This window comes from Podarcis vaucheri, assembly GCF_965113315.1.
Source record: "Podarcis vaucheri genome assembly, chromosome: 3".
Lineage (NCBI taxonomy): Eukaryota > Metazoa > Chordata > Lepidosauria > Squamata > Lacertidae > Podarcis > Podarcis vaucheri.
Window position 1 is genome coordinate 58,889,671 of NC_138761.1, and position 20,316 is coordinate 58,909,986.

Sequence of the window (20,316 nt, forward strand, 5' to 3'; positions counted from 1 at the left end):
TCACAGCTCCTTGCTTTCGTTTCTCTAAGGAGATATTCCTGATAAGCAAATGCTTCCAAATTCCAATGGCCCCACCATTAAGTTTCTTTTTTTTATGAATATTTTTATTGAAATTTTTCGACATAAAATAAGTAAGAAACAAACTAGTTTACAGATCAAGAATATTAAAAAGCCAAAAGATAAAAAATGAGAAAACAGAAAGGAGAGAAGGGGGGAGGGAATATGTATAAGGCATATACCATATTTATAGCATATTTATCTGCATGCAGAGAGTTAGACCCTCCCATCTCCCAGCTGGGGACCTACTTCTTCTCCCAGTCTCTCACCCTGGATCTGTTAGCCTGCCACCTAAGTTTCCAACTTACTGTTCAGTAAGGTGAGGAAGCTGTGTGGGTGTTTAATGTATGCTTCAACAGAAAACATTCTTTATGGATCCCAGGCACATGGTGATTGCAAAGTGGGCAGTGGAGGAACATTTGGTTAGATGCATAGGCCCTGAAGGGTAGGGAAAGAAAGTATGACTGAAATATAAGGAAGCTGTCTTATACGGAGTCCAACCACGGATCCATCCAACTCAGTATTGTCTACCCTGATGGCAGCAGCTCTTCAGGGTTTCAGACGGGATATTCCCTGCCTGACCTGGAGATGCTGTGGACTGACCCTGGCACCTGTGTGCAAAGCAGGCGGTCTACCACCAACTTAAAGCTCTTTCCCTTTTCTGTACAAGCACTGATTAATTAAAATGTTAGCATCATAAAGGGCCAGGTGAAATTGCTTCTGAGGTCAGAGCCAGCCTTTCAGTTGATCACCTCTCACCCACATCAGTGTTTAGAGAGACTCTCCCTTCCTTCTTGGCTTCATGCTCTCAAAAAAGGAAGGAAACGTGATCTGGTTTGCCTCTACGCCAACATCTGTAGGCACGGCATAGATAAAATGATCTGATTTAATGATTGATACCCAAAACATTTTACAAACTATGTCAGATACCTGTAATAATGTGATCAGCTGAATAAGAGATTGGTATTAATAACGGAAACTCACCGAATTTAATGGCATGCAATGACTGGTACTTTAGTGTGAGTCTCCTGGAAGCCCATCTTCCTATGTCCAGTGCAAAGATAAGCACAACTCACTCATTCTCCCTCATTTCTAGTACATTTGAAAATATATCTTCTCTTCAGACTCCCCCCAAGATCACTGTAAGCGGGGTTTTTTTGTTTTAAAAAACACCATTGAAAGAACTGTAAAGTACAGCTACAGCTTCATTACAATTCTTATGGACCCCATCTTGGGATGTCATCTGGATTGTGTCAGCCTTTGGAACTTTCATTCTGACATATATATATATATATATAGAGAGAGAGAGAGAGAGGTCATTTGTTGGAGATTAAGGGATTACAATGGAAAATGACAAACAACAAGTACACTCTCATAATTAACCCTGAAAAGCTAGGGCAGTCAAGCAAGACACACTCTGCGAACCTTAAAATGTGACACCCCTGTCCCCTCTCACTGCCTAGAGGGGGAGGGTGGACTAGTCAAAGCAGAGTATTAACAGCTGCCACTACCCCAGTCTCCTTCCTTCAAACAGACTCAATTGACTTGTCATTCAACCACCCAGCAGGGATTTTTGCCAGCCTTCTGTGGCTGCTCCTTGGTGTATTGTTTGCTCACGCTTTCCCTCTGGGTAACAAGTGAAAAGTCTTACAAAAACCATTGCTGGATGGTCAAATGTAAGTCTGGCTGCAGCAAGGAGAAAAGGATTGTGGCAGTGAGTAGAAACAGCAGCAAGCTGGCAAAAATACACGTTCGCTGCACATGAAGCAGAGCCTGACCTGTCAGGCAGCAGCTGGAGATGAGTTGAGACTGAATGCACAAGACAACAGATTGATCAGTGATCAACAGCAGCAGTGACTTCAAACCTGCCTATCTAGACGTGTCACTATCCTTGTGGCAAATTTGCCACCAGTGTTGTTGCCATGGGTAGACTTGGAGCGCCTAACAGGATAAACAATAGTGAACAGTAGGTTTGGTAAATGTAGGAAGTTGCTGTCCTTTAAATCCCTTCTTTCCATGCCCTGTCTGGAATCCAAAGGAAAGGAGTAAGCTTAGTGGTGCTGACAACTTCCAACATATGGTTTCACCCTTTCACCAAACTGAAACTCCCCGTTGTTTTGAGGTTGTGTAATCTGTGCATCTCACAACATGGTCATAAGATTAAACTTGGTGAGCCAAGCTATGGGAGTAAGCAGATGATAGACTATGCTGACCCTCAATGCCTGATCTAGTTATCAATATTTAAAACAGATGGGTCCCTCCACTTCCCCCCAAAAGAACTGCTACTGAACTAAATTGGTTTGGTTGTGATGAAAGTGAAGATCATGGTTACATATAAAATGTTTTGAAGTAGAGCTTTTTGCTTTGATCACGCTTGTGTTCAAATGATGAATAGGACAAGTTTCAGAGCCAAAAGATGGCATTAGTTCAATCAGATTTTCAAAGCCACCAAATGATCTTCCCAATTCTCATTCAAACAGCTACCCAAGATGTGTGCTGAGATCACCTCAACATCTTTGAAAATATATCAGATTATGTATTGCATTATTTCTGTCATCAGTTTCTTCCCTCTAAAAAGCTGCCTTCAAACTGTAAGAAAGCAGAGTTTCCAGATGATCAGTGAACTCTGACAAAGTGAAGAGATCTCATAATGATTGCAAACTTATCTGGAATTCATAAAAAATTTGAGGCGCAGCAGAATAGTTTTTCCTTCATTCTGCTGGGTTACTTCTCCCAACTGCTGACACTCTTTAAGAAGCAGTCAAAAAACTAAAAGATGAAGCCCTAATCTACTGAAAGCAGTTGTGCTTAGGGTACTTAAGACAGAAAAGTGTTCAACAATTAAGCAAGTATATGCAAAATATTTGTGCCCTGGTCCAGTCATAGTGACAGACAACTAGCACAGTGGCCTGCAAGCAGACAGCACCTCCACATGGAAGCAGGAGCTCCACAGTCTACAAGTTCTAGTACCTTACCGCACAACAGAATTACCGTATTTTTCGCCCCATAGGGCGCACCGGCCCATAAGACACACCTAGTTTTTTTGGGGGGGGAAATAAAGAAAAAAAATTTCATTCCCCCCCCCAAGGTGCTAGGCTGGGGCAGGGGAAGCCCGAGCTTCCCCCGACCCCAGCCCCTAGAACAGGCTGCTCTCCGCAAGCCGTGGGAGCCCTCCCGCGGCTTGCACACAGCTACCCGAAGCCCCGGCGTGACTGCTGAGCGCGCCAGGGCTTCGGGATAAGAGGCAGCACTGCGCAAGCCGGGGGAGCCCTCCCGCGGCTTGCACAGAGCTACCCGAAGCCCCGGCGCGACTGCTCAGCGCACCGGGGCTTCAGGGTGCAGGCAGTGCTGCGCAAGGGTGGGAGCCTGGGAGGAACTCCCGCGGGCTCCCACGGCTTGCGGATAGCTTCCTGAAGCCTGCATTCGCCCCATAGGACGCACCCAGATTTCCCCTTCATTTTTGGATTAACATTTTCTTTTCTTCCTACAGGCATTTATTTTTCAGATAGTTCCATGAAACTCTGAAAATAGCCCCTTTCCACTTTGTAATACTCCCTCCTTGCATTCCTTTCTGAATGATCTGGATAAGAGCAAAGATGGCTGGCTAGCAATGAAAAAAGCAAGAAGGGGGACTCTCCTGAGGAAAGGAAAGCCTTCACATCAGTACAAAGGCATGCCAAAACTTTCTAGCAATGGATTAGATAAGGAATGTGAGCTGACAGTTTTCCTGACTGTAAGAGAATGGAGAACAAGTAATAAGATATGACCAGTAGAATAAAGCAGCCAGACCTCATGGGTATGAGAAGCTCTGGATTGGTAACTGGCAAAATAGTATATAGCAAAATAGTATATACACCAGTGGAGGCTGGACTATTAGGATGGATTATTATTATTATTATTATTATTATTATTATTATTATTATTATTATTACTACCACATTTGTTAGTCATTTTTTCTTGCTCAAGGCAACCCAAAGCAACTTACAAGCAAACAACCCCCCCCCCCAATTCCACATAGATACATGAAAACCAAGAAAGGTACATTAAAAGCATCATCTCACCCACTTCTAAAAGGCCACAGATAGTTCAAGGCCAAAGGCCTGGTTATAAAGGAAAAGGTTTGCCCAGTGCCTAAAGGTATATAATGAAGGTGCCAGGTTTTCTAAAAGGGCAAGTATGCTAAAAGTATGCTTCCCCCGCCTATATTGTTATTTCCTCATGATGGGATTCCTCCCATTCTAATTTAGACATATTCTTGTGGATAGTCAACGAATTCCACTGCAATTTGCACTGCAAGTAACAGAGCAGCCCATGCTGCCACAGACATTGTACATTGCATATCAGTAAATAAGCATTTTAAAATGTTCTGGAGGAGAGAATGAACAAAACTTCAGTGCCCAAAGTCGGAGTGTGTCATTGTCTCATTTCCCCTTAAACTTTCCCTCTGATATTTCTGGCCTCCAAAAATGAACACATTCCATTCTTTATGTCAAACTTATCAAAATTAAACTACCACCAGCTGCCAAAACAGCTACGGGGTGGGGGGTGGGAAGCATTGTTATTATATTATAAAGTGCTGCTAGCTAGCTGTGGGACTTTTTCCCATCTACTACAACAATACAGTATAATAAAGCCCAGCATATGCAAAAATATTGCACTGAATAGTACAGTACACATGGCGATTAAATAATAAACATGTATGCTACCCTAACACATTATATAATTAGAACCAATTGTCAGAATCAACTGAAAGTAGTCTGGAATGTAAAGCAGGAAATGAGAATACTGTTTTCCTATTGGACTCAGTGCAAATGACCTTTATAATGCAATTATACTGAAATAAAGCCTACTTTACCATTGTGCTTAAGGTTATTATGAGAAAGTTTTCACACATCCAAACACAACTAACTATACAACTTCTCCAATTATAGAATTCCCCCTCAATTTTTACAATTCTCTGAAGTGCACAAATGAACATCTTGTCATTCAGAGCACGTTTTTCAGCTGACAAGTTTTCAAGAGGGAAATAATGACACATACACGCATTATAGCAATGTGTTCTCAGTTACCAACTTTGGGGCAAGCAGCATGGAAGCAAGTTGAGATATCTGATCAGATTGCACACTGAGAAAGCGATAGTGAAAACATAGGGCTATATTCAACTAAATCATTGCACTAGTAGAAGCCAGCGCAACAGTCCCCCCTAGCACAGCAGGACTTGCCCCCCTCCCTCCCCCACTTCCCAAATCTGCTGTGGAGGGTCAGGAGAACCCCAAGAACAGTTGGGTTATGCTTGCCCGACTGAACAATCACCTTAGCGCTATGTTGAATTCAATCCACAGTGTGCTACCAAGCCAGTCTTTTGCATTAAAGTGTAGGCAGTGGAGCGTGCACTTAAACTGCATGGCTGGTAAGCAAGGGACTTTGTCACCTCTGGGCCCTCCTGGTATTCTGCACTATATAGATGTTTGGTGGCATGCTTTGAAAAGAAAGATCTTTTACAGAGAAACGCTGAAGTATACTTGCAACAAAAAGGGGCAATCTTTTCCACTCCTTAGATTATTACAAGGAAACGTTTTAACCAGCAGATGCTCATTTTTGCTCTCCTGTTTTAACAAATATAGTTAATACTTTGGCTAATAAACAATCTATTCTAAACTGATGTACCAGTAAACATTAATAGATAACATTTGAACAGAAAATAGATAGCTGAAATACTTTTTTTTTTTAAAAAAAACCATTCCTTACCCTTTTGTGTCAGTAAAACATGACTAAGTAGGGTACAATGAACAGTCTCCTAATATTTAGTTATTTCTAAAATTTTAATTACATTGATAGTTTGCCTTTCTTCCATTAGGTAACCAAAGGCAGATATCCAAGCATTGACCAGACTTACTTAGCTCCCACAGTTTATGGCCTTGTGTACCTTCACTATAAAACCAGAATAGCATTAAAGTGCTGGAACATCAGTGTACAGTTTAAGCAGCTACATTTCATTGCACTAAGGATTTAATGCAATGCATTTTATTGGTTCCCTATTGATAAAATATTTGGGTTGTACGCAACAAAGCTGTCCTGTTAGCACAAACACTCTGGCTTGCACAATGGAACTTTTCCCCTCCCTCTCCACACCCAAAATCTGTTCTGGGGTTTCTCCCAACTAGAGATGTAAAATTGGCTTGATAAGAGTGACTTCAAAAGCTGGTACAGTGAAATGTTTATCTTGCCCTTATACAGAATACAGCCCTGCATTGTCTTTAATGAGTGTTGTCACAAGAGTAAGCCAAAGTTGCATACTTAAGTACTGTATGGAATACACCACCATCACAAAAGCAGATTAACAGAAAATGTGGGAAAATACAAAGCTGCAATAACTTTTGGGCGGAGATGACTCTGTTTGCATGCACTAGAGAATCCAGTGATTCTCCACCCAAACATAACTCACCAATGACCTCACCAGTTTCCTAAACACACTCAACAAGGCTTCCTGCCTGTTCTCTCTATAGCCAAGCCATGATCTCAACAGTCCACCTGCGAGTATATGGTAGTGCCATGATCAGGGTCAAAGGGAGAAGAGATAAAAGTCATGCCAGTGTTAATTAACCCCCCCCCCCCCGGTTTTACTGCCTACTTCCTCTGATAAAGCCTGGTACATTTTTTTCATAAAAAGACTTCCCCATTGCACACGGAATTCCCACTGCAGGAAGAAGTAAAGCAAGTACTGTTTATTATAAAGGAAGTTCCAAGATTATAGGTTGCTTTAAATGTATGCATTACAGGAATATGCCAGAATATCATTAATTCCTCCTCACATCTAGCTTATAAAAGCAGGTCTGACAGCCAAAAGTGCATTGTGTGGGCATGGAAGGGGCTAGACTTGGCCAACTCATATCCCTGTGACTTCTGTGAGGCTTAGTAGTAATTCAGCATTTCAACTTGCTCATAACATTCCACGAAACATGAACACATTTCCCAGGAGTGCACAAAAGGGCTGAAGTCACATTATGGATTACCTCCCTCTGCGGAAATGTTAACAATTTACTGTGCTTGTGGTGAAAGGAATGTTTCCTGATCGTGTACATCGAAAGCACACCCCCAAGGCCAGAGAGTCCTCATGACAGAATTTCCTGAACTCCAAAAACACATCTAGTCAGGAATCACTTCCTTCCTTGCTCCCTTTCACTGGTAATGCAAAACAATAAGTCAGATACTCTCAGTCGCTCCCCAATGTGTTGCTAATGTGAGGAAGCCGGCTTGTACTCTGGGATAATGAGATAACACCGCCAGAGCACTCTCTTTTTACGTTTTTGCTTGGTGCCTGGGTTCCATTTCTAGCACAGCTACATAAGAGGACTTCCAATTAGAAATAACCAGTGCCAAGGAACAGTATCATTAAAATGTATAAAAAATCAATCAATCGATGAGAGCAACAAGATCAGTCTGAAACTTAAAAAGGGGAACATATATGCTAAATGTTTTGTAAACAATGAAAAGCTTACATGAGCAGTTTTCTCAAGCTAAAAGACATGGGCAGGATCCCACAAGGAAGCCTTGTGAGCTGGCCCAGCTGAATTCTTTCCTTTACAACTGATCCGCGGGAAATAAATTATTATTATACGCCCTGTGGAATGTCCTCCCATCAGATGACAAAGAAATAAACAACTATCTGACTTTTAGAAGACATCTGAAGGCAGCCCTGTTTAGGGACGCTTTGATGAATTATTGTATTTTAATATTTTGCTGGAAGCCACCCAGAATGGCTGGGGAAATCCAGCCAGATGGGTCGGGTATAAATTATCATCATCATCATCATCAGAAATTGCTCTCCCCGCAGTTTCAAAAGCAGCATCCGGTAACTGCTATTTGAAGTCGAAAAGCCCATTTGGGTTTGTGAAACAAATTTTACACTTCTTTAGATCCTAGTCCATATACGTTGAGATTACAATGTACTGGTGTAACTTGCAGGCTAAGGCACTTTCTGATAGGTGGTGTCGTATTGCTATTTATATTTTATGAATTTCTATACTCCTTTATATCAAGAGCTCCCAGGAAGATCTTCAAAGCACATAACAGCTAAGGCACAGACTGAGAATGAAGTGGACCCTACTCACCGTTCCCACCAGTGGATAAATGAAACCAGCTCCAATACTGGCTCTCACATCACTAATAGGCAGGATGAAGCCAGTGGGGACACCTTTCTTCTCAGGCATGTGAGAGAGGGACAGGTGAGTTTTTGCCATACAAATTGGGAGATTTCCAAATCCCTGACAAATGACAAATGGAAAGGACAGATTACTGTCAAGTTTGTATATATGCTGTAATAAAGGAACAACACTCCTTCCAAGATCCTGTGCCAAAATAACATTCTTCAATGAATATAGCTAAATTCTATGACTAGTAAAAATTAATGGAGTGTACAAAAAGAACTTGGGCCCATGCATACTTTTTTGTGGCCCAATGAATGTGTATGCACATGCTGCATCACACATGCTTTTCATGCTAGTGAACTGTATGAACTGGACCTCTTGTACCCATAACATTAGAAGCCCTCACTACAAACTGGATAGTTCTCATTCATCATTCAAAAATATATACGCAATTTATAAAACAGTGAGGAGTGACGCCTACAATATATCCCACAGCATACACCTTTATTGTTTTTACCTGCTGAGTGTAACAATTTATCTGAGATTGTGCTGTAGGAGACAGCTCTATATCCTCTGCTCCATAGATTTTCTGTGCTATCATTCTTATTTTTTCAACAATGGGAAGCTGTGGAAACAAAGAAGATGACAGAATGTTAACGCACATTGCCAAGAGTCTTAAGACACTCTCCTGATAATTATTTCAACATTTTATATTGCCCAAGAAAATGTGTATAATTCAATGCTAATACAGTGATACCTTAGGTTACAAACACTTCGGGTTACAGACCCCACTAACCTGGAAGTAGTACCTCGGGTTAAGAACTCTACCTCAGGATGAGAACAGAAATTGTGGCGCGGCGGTAGTGGGAGGCCCCATTAGCTAAAGTGGTACCTCAGGTTAAGAACCGTTTCAGGTTAAAAATGGACCTCCGGAATGAATTAAGTTCGTAACCAGAGTTACCACTGTACTCCATAAAATCGTTTTCTACTGATTCCTAGCACTGAATTTGCCTTTTTCCCCACAGCTGCTGCACACTGGGGTGACATCTTCATCAAACTACAATCCCAAGGTCTCATCCCGGGTCAGTCTCCACCAGTTCAAACCCCTTAAGAATATATGTGAATTTAAGTCTTGTTGCCCTGGCGTGCATAACTTTACACTGAATTGCATTTGCCATTTTTTCCACCAATTCATTGGGTTTGGAGAGGTTCTTCTAGAACTCTTCACAGTCTCTTGTTGTTTTAATGACCCTGAACAATGTAGGACCATCAACAAACTTGGTCACCTCACTCACCCCTAACTCTAGATTGTTTATGAACAAGTGAAAAACTTCACCTCTGCTCTTTCTTCTTATGGTTCATTTTTAAAATGGACTTGGGACAGGACAGCCCTCTAAAGAGAGGACTGTTCTCTGCTTATAATGTTGCCTGTAAGGCCTTCTTAGCTAGACTGGCTTACAACAGCTGTGCTTAAGCAAGTGTAAGGTAATATTAACTCATATATATTTAACTATATATAGTATTTTATTATATAGGTACTTCCTTTTTATTGCAAGTTTGTCAACCACTTTGAAATGAACTGGGATAGAAATGAGAATAAATGCCCACCCCCAGAGGAAAAGAGGATAGAAGGATGAATGAAAAATCGGAACACAGGTACGAGTTAACACAAGCAAGGCTCCTCTTTCCCCGCCCCCTGGCCACGTAACAGCAGTTACCTCAGCTACATTTCATTTCGTGATTAAGGAGACACTATAGTGAAAGCCTGATCCTCATAGCAGAGGGGATTTTACAGCAGGATGCCTTTGAAATCAATAGTGCATTGATCAAACTGTGACCAGCTCATGCTGCACAAGCTTTGATTGCTGCACTTATGCCTGTAAAGCACTTACAGGATCCCTTCGATTAAAAGTACCAAAGAAACATAATGCTTCATTGCTTTCCTGTAAAATGACAGGGCTTAACCTGATCATTATCCAATTTGAGAAGAAACCTCATTATCACATTGCTTTTCAACAAACAGAGAAATTCCCATTCCCTCCTCAAACATGCATTCAAATAAAAACCACAAAATTGCTTAAAGAAATACCCGTGGAGGCATCAGATAATTTCCCCCTCTTTGCGTTCATTTTTCATTCACGTCCTATCCTCTCCGTTTATCTTTACCTGCTGTGTGTCACTATGCTGGCAAGGCCTGTCAGCATAGTGACAGGGTATGGATTGGATGACGAGGGTAATGGATTGACCATTGTCAGCATTGCTGCCAATGAGGAATTTCCCCCAACCAAATGCCAGCTTCAGAAGAGGAATTTTCTCAGGAGAAGAGCAGGGAAAGGGTTAAATTCTTCCCCTACTCCTGCTCTGATACCATTAGGGAACACACAAGTCTAGCAGATGCAATTTGCTCTGAAGCAAAGATTCATTTACGGTAACTTTTTATGTTTTTTGGTCCTAAGAGGAGGAGGATAATTAAACTCACTCAGAAATATTTTTCTTTTCTTTTGTGAACTTGAAATTGTGTCCCTTGGAAGATTTGTCACTTTCAAGTATGCTGAAAGATGCAAGGTTTGATAATATTATTTAAATTGATCCTTTTAAATCCAATAACTTCATCTATTTTTTGGGGGGGCTGAGCAAATGTTTGGAAGTAAACACTTTGGGCTCTAAGAGGGACCTTTGGGGAGCCCAAAATGTTTCACAGAAATAGACCTTTTGCACACTGGCTTAACTACCCTAATTGTGGGTAGCTCTCACTTTAGCACTTTTGTTTGTTTCTTTGGGGGTGAAGGAGTTAAAAATCAGTTTCCCTAGAAATTATGAGGTTGTCTTGTAGTCAAATCTAACACGTCAAATGACAACATTGTAATGGGCAATTTTTTAAACAAACAAAATCATGCTGAAGCAGCAAGTAATTGGGTTCAAGAAGGAACCAAAAGTGAAAAGGCTTATTTTACTGAACAAAAATATTTGTAAAATGTGTCCCCTATTTCATCTCAGCCTCTGTAATCCATATCTTTTAAGAAACTGCTCCTAATACTTAACCCTATGTCTGCTTGAAGATCTTAAGCTATTTTATTGATAATAATCTTATTTCACTGCTTTTGTGTTGAAAATAAGCAGTTGATGTCATTTTAAGTACTATCACCTGCATTTCTAAATAGCCAGATACAAATATGGCTCAACAAAATCTAGTTCATGTTGTTGTTGTTGTTTAGTCATTTAGTCGTGTCCGACTCTTCGTGACCCCATGGACCAGAGCACGCCAGGCACTTCTGTCCTCCACTGCCTCCCACAGTTTGATCACACATGCTGGAAGCTTCAAGAACACCATCCAACCATCTCATCCTCTGTTGTCCCCTTCTCCTTGTGCCCTCCATCTTTCCTAACATCAGGGTCTTTTCCAGGGAGTCTTCTCTTCTCATGAGGTGGCCAAAGTATTGGAGCCTCAGCTTCACGATCTGTCCTTCCAGTGAGCACTCAGGGCTGATTTCCTGAAGAATGGATGCGTTTGGTCTTCTTGCAGTCCATGGGACTCTCAAGAGTCTCCTCCAGCACCATAATTCAAAAGCATCAATTCTTCGGCGATCAGCCTTCTTTATGGCGATCAGCCTTCTAGTTCATGAGTTACCAATAAAGATCTTACTAGCATCCCCATATAAAAGCCTACAGACAGTGGTGATATATATGAAGTTAAGCCACTGGAGAATCACAGCGCCTGTTGTGGCTGCAGAGACCAGTCACTCGTAACTGCTGCCTCCCATGTTGTTTTTTGCTGCATGAGCAGCACCAAAGTGCCCACGCCTGGGCAGTGTGTTTGGAGGTCCTGGACTGCCCTTACAAATCTAACTTGTAAATATAAAATGTCTCAGTGGAGACTACAACAAGCCATGAGTAGCACAAATAAAACCAGCTCAGGGAATAAACTAGAACTGGCATTTGTAAGCTTTGTTCTTTACATGGTAACTATAGGAAATGTGCTTAATGAAATCCATGCCTCAAGACATTTTTTGAATCACAAGTTACGTGCTTATTGTGGTTAAACTGGATAGGCTGGTGTCACATGCTGGATTTCAGGCGTTTTCATGGATGCCATCAAGTACAGTACAATATAATGAATGTCTGAGATAATACCTCATGAATAGCTTGGATATAAATCCTGGCAACCTGGACCCAAGGAGAGTATTCCAGCTGGCAGAGTTTGCCATCATAAAATTGTGACTCTTGTTACAATACCTCCATGTCAGCTGTCATTGCGAATGAAGGGGAAGAAATGCAAAACATCCTCATTAATGTAACTTTTGATTGCACTCTGGATACAGCCAAGAACGAAAAGTTGTAAGGAAAGAAAACATTCCACTGTCTTTTCTCAGAAAGCTCCTACTTGTAGTTCAGAGTTCCGTGCTGCTCTACTGTCTACTTTGCAAAACTTTAAAAAAAATATATATATGAGAAATTTGCTGAAATCTTCCTGATAAAAGTAGTCACATAAGGGTGATGAGGCTTAAATTATATTTGATTCCAATCTCTACGATAACATATTTAGAGCAGAGAAAGTTAACAAATAAAAAAAAATCTGAATGGGCGATGGACAACTCAACGCAGCTACAGGTGAGATACAGGTCCAAAATCACATTATATAGCCCTAATAGCCCTACCAATTTTTAAACCATCTTTGGTAATAACTTTAATCAACTTTAGGATACTAAAATACATGTCAATGCAGAAAACAAATCTATAAAGGATTAAGGAATACTACTGCTTCTCCTGCAAATAAAGCCTAGGGGCTGCCAGCTGGTAGAAATGGCAGTAGGACTGAAGGATCTCCACCCACAAATATAGAAGGCATTTGGGTCAAGGGATCACTAGCCACAGGCAGTACAGAATATGACCTTAAACCCCAGGGACTCATGGTGCCAGATTCACAACTGGAACTGTCAGAAATAGGAGGAACTGAACTTAAGCAAGCTTATATACACTGTGGATGAAGCCGGGAACTCCGGTCCCTTCTGTTGGGTATCAATGAAGATACATCTAAATTAGAAAAACATTAGGTCCAAACCCATGGTGATCAGTGACAACATTACGGTCAAGTTCAAATGACAGGGCTTGCTAAACCTCTGTAAGGAATATAAATCACAGAAAGGCAAACAACCCTCTGCTGCAGTTGTAGTTGCATGGATGACTGCAGCTATGTGGTTTCAAACAAATGCCACTTTGAGAGAAGATCTTGCAAAATCTGAATCAGATAGGACTGAAGAAGTGCAAAACATCTTAAAGCTCAAGTCGCTGATGCTAGCATGCTTCAGGTATGCACTACAGTGGTACCTCGGGTTACAGACGCTTCAGGTTACATACGCTTCAGGTTACAGACTCCGCTAACCCAGAAATAGTACCTCAAGTTTGCTTCAGGATGAGAACAGAAATCGTCCTCTGGCAGCACGGCGGCAGCAGCAGGCCCCATTAGCTAAAGTGGTGCTTCAGGCTAAGAACAGTTTCAGGTTAAGAACGGACCTCCAGAACGAATTAAGTTCTCAACCCGAGGTACCACTGTACTGAAAAATGGGCCAAATTACGCCACGTTTGCCAAGCTTATAAACAGTGAAAGGTTATAAGCCTCAGCTAAACAAGTGCCTGTCCAACAAGGATTAGTTAAAGAACTGACTCTTAAAAGTCAGCTCTGTGGCACCAGCTACTGAGTGTAAACAGCATGAGCGACAAATTAAATAACGTGAACAGAACAGGCAGTCAGATCAGTACAAATTGCTAGCATCACTCAAGACCAATTCATTTAAAACAAAACAAAATGTTACTGAACATATGACCTAGTAATTGGAGTCAGACTGTGCTGATAAAAATTGGCCTTATATTTAATGTCCACATAAATACATTTTGCAGTTTGTTTTTAAAGAGATGGTGAGCACCACCAGTTTTAAAACAAAACTATAAATTATCATGTCCCAACACAACAAAAACTTTTCATAATGCCCCCTACCTCTATGCTGCTTGGAGACTATGATATTTTACAATCTTTGCCTATAAGAAAAAGTTTACATGCTCTTTGAGTTAAATTCAAATATTTAAGCATCCAAACATCTTGTTTCTTTCAATTAGGCCTGCAGGACATTTCTGCATGGAATCGTTATTGTTATTTATTATTATTTTATTAAATTTGTATACTGCCCTTCATTCAAAAATCTCAGGCAGCTCACAACATAAAAATACAAAAATAAAAACACAAACTACATTTTTTAAGAACAAGATCAAGAACAAAACAAACCAATAACCCCCCACACACTTACACAAACACATTTTAAACGACATAGAATATTAATCAACCAAAGGTCTGGTTGAAGAGAAACATGCTACAAAACTGTTCTTCATTTGGCCTCAAGCCAAAGAATTTGGAAGTGAGGTTATGATGTGTACCTTCAGCAAACGTAACCAGTTGGGCACAATTTACAACTAAAAAATGTAAAACAAAACTTACCCTTTCTATTACAAACAGAATTCTCTGTCCATTGTGAATATGAACCTTTACAGTATTTACTCATGTTACAATGTTTTATACTCAGCCTTCCCTCAAAAGCCCACCGCAGCTGTGGACCAGAAAAAGGCATTTTCTGTACAAAGCTGACCCAAAGGCAGCAGCAGCATGTGTGAATGTACCCAGTGACTGAAAACTGTGAGACGCTGTACAGCTACAACAGTTTATAAATTCTGGATTAAGGCTTTAGACTCTTCTGCAAGCGTAAAAGGAGTGTTTTAGTGAAACAGAACCAGGCTGGCAAGAGTGCTTTTCAGCAGTGGCAGAGCTAACTGCTCCGGCACCTGGAGCGGCGAGCGGCGCCGGGGATGCGCATCCGGGGTGTGTGTGTGTGCGCTGCCCACGGTGAGCGTCCCGGGGCGGTGGCAATGTCACCCCCCTCAGGATGACACCCGGGGTGGTCCGCACCCACCTTGCTTTTTGGCTCCCCCTTTTATCACCCTGTGAGCTTTCAAGCCCACAACAGCCACAGAGATGAACACAAAGATATAGCAGCCATATTTCATAACTGGAATAAGCATTGACTTCATGTTGGGTGGACCTGGTCCAAGTCACTTCCATGACTATACAAATCCACTGTCTACTTTGCTATAGTTAATGTGTGTTTTAAAACCAAACATTTATTATGATTCAGTACTTTGTATCCTGAAATCAATTGGGGTAACTAAAAAAAAACCACACCAAAAAATGTTATGCAAAACTGTCAGTCTTTCACATGACACTTCTTGAAAGATCCTGCAGCATTCAGTTCAGTTGGACCTAATTTGAACCTGGGTATAGTGGTGCTTAAATCTGACATTGACCACATGGCACAGCTCCCTTCAGATTCATGGTGGAAATGGAACACTTGCATCCTGACCATCGGGATCAGGTGTGCTTCAGCCCAGAGGTGGAAAGCAATTCAGCCAGCCGTGCCCTGTTCTCCCTCTCTCAGAGTCTTTACACAGGTGATGGTGTTGTGAATGAAATTAATGAAAGCTTTGCAGTCCAGGATGTTTATATCCTATGTGAGTGGATGGGTATCTTAAAAAGAAAAGTACCTGCCCTGCCTGGGACATTTTGTGAGGTCCAGATTATGTGATACTATCAGACTGGAAGCCCAGAACAAATATGCTATCTACATGCAATACAGAATTTACTATGGTGATAGGTAACAGCTGTACACCTCAAAGGACGCAGGTATAGTATTCTCCCCATGTAGAATGCATTCTTATCTTGTTTCAAAGAGCTGCTTACATAAGAATTTGCTGTGTAACACAATGACTACTACTTATACTGTTCATCCCTACATTGGACAAAGTAAAGTTGCCAGTATATGTCCAGGATGTGAGGAGTGCTATGTATCCATTCAAAGGAGCTGGACAAATTAAACTGCCAGAATATATTTTAATACAATAGGGCTGCCTAAAGAGTCCTGGAAAAGTATATCTCAATGTGGTTTGATGCAAGTTTTGTATTGTTGGAAACATGACAGAAGAATAACAGACTTTTTCATTATTAATTCCTTAATTTCGGAAACTGTGCTGTGGTTTTTAAGTGTTGTATAAATTTATTTGTAGCAAAATACCAGGGCCTTTCTTCCAGTGGAAGTGTTTTGTGAAATCTATACTACGAAACTGTCAATGTAAGCTTATATTGAACATGACACAAGGTACCATGAGGGTCAAATTACAAGCATATTTGCCTATGCCTCAGTAGCTCTGGTGCTGCTTTGAGGAACAACAGATCCCTTCCAGTTTTGCTATGAAGCACGTAGCCTGACTGAGACTAATACTTTAAGAACAGTATAACTCATGTGTTTCTTCCCATGTGTATGCAGAGTGTTGAAATATGCTCATTCAAAACTGCCAGCTGTTGGATCAATATACAGAATTTACCCCTTGATTACATCCTAAGCAACAACTTAGGATTCAAAAAGTGACAGTAAATCACTTTCATCAGTGAAGTAACAATGAAAATCGTGTTGAAAAATATCAGCTGCAATTTTGTTATTTTGGGGAAAATTCACTCTGGGAGAGGTGCCTATGAAGACACGTTTATCCTTAATAATTCACCTTTAGCTAAAAACCAGGGAAAGTTGGCAATCAGCTCATCCTGGGCTATGGGGCAATTTTATCCAGTCTCACATTCAGCCGTACCAAAGCTAAAGTTAAAGTGTGGCTCACAGTTTCACTCACAAAAAGAGGGAGGAAAGATTTTTTATTCCCAATATGTACGAAAGAGAAACCTTGCAATTTCAAATGTTACAAGACTCTGTCAGATGTTAACCCAGAGTGGCTGCTTGAATGTCCCCCCCCCCCATACATTCCTTTACATACTCATGTTTTCCCACTCTTCTCACAGGTGGTGTTCGATTTTTACTCAGATTTTTACTCAGAGTAGACCCTCTGAAATTGATGACTAAGTTAGGTCCATTAATATTAGTGGGACTACCCTAAGTACCTAACTGAATACCATCCCATGTGTACAAAGTGAATAGACATTGTTTTCAGCTACTGAAATATCTTCTGTCTCAGCTTTTATACACCATGGAGCAAGACAGAAACAAGGAACCATGGGCAGAAGCATGTGTGGGGAGCAATGTCTGAATAACCTCATAATGCAACCTGTGTTCATTGTCATGTGATTAAAAAGATTTAAAATAAGCCTTCTGTTTTGTTTTTAATCTTTTAACATCATGAGAACAAATCTTTGGATTTGTTATTAGTAATATTTTCATATTCAGTATATATAATAGCCTTGAGCTTAGGGATCAGTACTTCTTCATTTCTATACAGACTGGGAGAAATAATAAATAACCAAGCCCCAGCTAAATGAAGCCATCTATATCTTCCTCAAATCTATTGTGAGGAACACAGCCAAGACAAAATGCATAGTTCAAGGTGCTTTGGATTAATATGGCTTGGTGCTAAAATAGCAGCTGACTCTGCACATTTCATCTTTCATTACTTTTTCTTGTTCCGTTCCCATTACCCTTTCCTAAATCTGTTTGTAATTTCAGCCTTCTCTTTTGATTCCACAAGTTCAGTGGATGACAGAGGGCAATTCCTAAACTCAAAGCACCCTCCTTAGCTAGATTGCTGTAGGACAGAATGGGCGGCCTAATGTATGGAAGAAAATGTTCACTTAAAAGTTTAAACTGTTATGCGAATCTACACCTCCATCTGTGGCCATACGAGATTTGTTTCATCTTCCCAACATGGAGCCACTTCCCACCCCGTGTTTGAGAACATGAAAGGAAGGGAAAATATTTAATAAAAACAAATATTAAAAGTGCCATGCTGTCACGTGGGATGGGCGGAGTGTGCGAATAAGAAAGGGACAAAGCTAGCTTTCAAACTCATCACTTTAAAAAAAAAAAGATCAGGCAAAAAGCACATCCAGATTTTGTTTGAAAGAAACGCACATTAGGGGGTATTGTACACTTCACTGTATTTATGAATGCTTTCAAGTGCCATGCTGACAGATGTGATTCCTTGGAGGGGGTGGGGAAAGAAGCAGGGTGGCCTACACTTCAGATTAATATGATTTGAAGGAGCAAAGAGGAGCAAAGAAGCTTTATTTGTCTCCCCACTGTGACTATCCATGAGCAACATCTGTAACAGGGGTAGCCAATGTTGTGCCCTCCAGATGTTGGATTACAACTCCCATCAGCCTCCACCAGCATGACCAATGGCAAGGAGTGATAGGTGTTGTAGTCCAATAACATTTGGAAGCACCATGCTGGCTATCCCTGCTCTATAAGGACCAAAACCTCAGTGCACAAGCATAAAATAACATCCTTGGGTCACAGCCAAACACGTATCTATAATTCCAGCAACATCAGATGCTGACTTAATATCCTGATTAGTTAACTGAGATCAAGCCAGAATTCCCTGGTATGGATATCACAGGGGACTATGGCTTAATACAAGTACCAAAGCCAAAGAGGAAAGAGAATTCAGTCCTTGGACCACGTGGTGAAGGATGGGCTATAAATGTCTATAAATAAATAAAACAGATAGTTGTTTCATAAAGGCCCTAGCTTGGCCACTTCGTTTTGCATAGGCTAGCTCAGGAATTCCTCTGCAATTTGTATTCTCCCTTCATATCCCAAATTATTATTATTATTATTATTAATACCCCGCCCTCCCCAGCCAGAGCCGGGGAGAATCACAGTAAAAACATAATAGGGGGGAAAGAGGGGGGTGGAAATCCAATTTAAAATACAGGTTAAAATGCAATCTAAAATGCAGCCTCATTTTAAAGTAGCCGATAAATCAAGACCATAAGGGGAGGGAAACATAAGGGTCAGAACGAGTCCAAACCAAAGGCTAGTCGGAACAGCTCTGTCTTGCGGACCCTGCGGAAAGATGTCAAGTCCCGCAGGGCCCTAGTCTCTTGTGACAGAGTGTTCCACCACGTCGGGGCCAGTGTTGAAAAGGCCCTGGCCCTAGTTGAAACCAATCTAACCTCCTTGAGGCTCGGGACCTCCAAAGTGTTGTTATTTGTGGACCTTAAGGTCCTCCGCGGGGCATACCAAGACAGGCAGTCCTATAGGTACATGGCTCCTAGGCCGCTTAGGGCTTTAAAGGTCAAAACCAGCACCTTAAACCTGATCAAAATCCTAGCATTTATTAATCTAGGGTTTAAGGTGGTCCTCCTCCCAAATCTACAACACCATTATTGATTATTGATGAAATTTATATCTTACCCTTTCTCTTGGATGAGCCCGTATCACTAATATGGCCAGGCAAAAACTTTCCTGTTTCCCACAGGCTTTTGGCCCTCAGTTTGAAGGGTTTTAAGTATTTGTGGCCACATTTAGTGGGCCAGCATCTACAAAACCACTCTTTTTTTATTTGTATAGAGGTGTGTTTTTTGTTTTTTATTGATTGTGCTTAATTTAAATGGTTTTAGTATTTCCAGTGTGTCTGGAAAACGGCTTGAATCATTTCCATTAGCAAAGTGGCTCATGAATAATAATAACAAACATTTAAAAAAGCATTCTAAAAGCAGTTTAAATCATTCAACCCAGTGATTTCAGGGTTGTCAGAAATCCTTATGTCCATCAGGGTTTGGCTCCTGATCTACAAACCCTGCATCTGTACCGTATTTGAAACTGCTTCAGTGTCATTACTAGAGTTGTACCTTGGTTCTTGAACAGAATGTGTTCTGGGAGTCCGTTCAACTCCTGGAACCGTTCGAAAACCAAGGCACAGCTTCTGATTGGCTGCAGGCGCATCCTGTAGCCAATCAGAGGCTGCGGAAGCCATGCCGGATGTTTGGCTACCGAAAATCGTTCAAAAACTGGAACACTCACTTCCAGGTTTCGATTGTTCGGGAGCCAATTTGTTCAGGATCCAAGGCATTTGAGATCCAAGGCATAGTGGTATCTCGGGTTACATATGCTTCAGGTTACATACGCTTCAGGTTACAGACTCCGCTAACCCAGAAATAGTGCTTCAGGTTAAGAACTTTGCTTCAGGATGAGAACAGAAATCGTGCTCTGGCGGCATGGCAGCAGCAGGAGGCCCCATTAGCTAAAGTGGTGCTTCAGGTTAAGAACAGTTTCAGGTTAAGTACAGA

The 20,316-nt window shown here is 41.2% G+C and overlaps 1 protein-coding gene and 1 long non-coding RNA gene across 3 annotated transcripts in view; one reads left to right on the forward strand and one right to left on the reverse strand.

The window, feature by feature from the left end:
* LOC309528119 overlaps positions 1-11,396 on the forward strand; it is a 28,109-nt gene extending 16,713 nt beyond the window's left edge. Inside the window, exons 3-6 of one of the 2 annotated variants that reach the window (XR_014217527.1) lie at positions 3,548-3,728; positions 8,098-8,282; positions 9,230-9,290; positions 9,740-11,396. This is a non-coding gene — a long non-coding RNA (uncharacterized lncRNA). The remainder of the gene's footprint in view (positions 1-3,547; positions 3,729-8,097; positions 8,283-9,229; positions 9,291-9,739) is intronic. The other variant, XR_014217528.1, reaches the window with a different exon arrangement.
* The window catches only part of MTHFD1L (methylenetetrahydrofolate dehydrogenase (NADP+ dependent) 1 like), a 109,140-nt gene that overhangs the window by 17,760 nt on the left and 71,064 nt on the right, over positions 1-20,316 (reverse strand). The window contains exons 25-26 of the mRNA XM_082215222.1: positions 8,722-8,829; positions 8,169-8,321 (exon numbers count right to left, since the gene is read on the reverse strand). Of these exons, the coding sequence (XP_082071348.1) occupies positions 8,169-8,321; positions 8,722-8,829 (261 nt within the window). The remainder of the gene's footprint in view (positions 1-8,168; positions 8,322-8,721; positions 8,830-20,316) is intronic.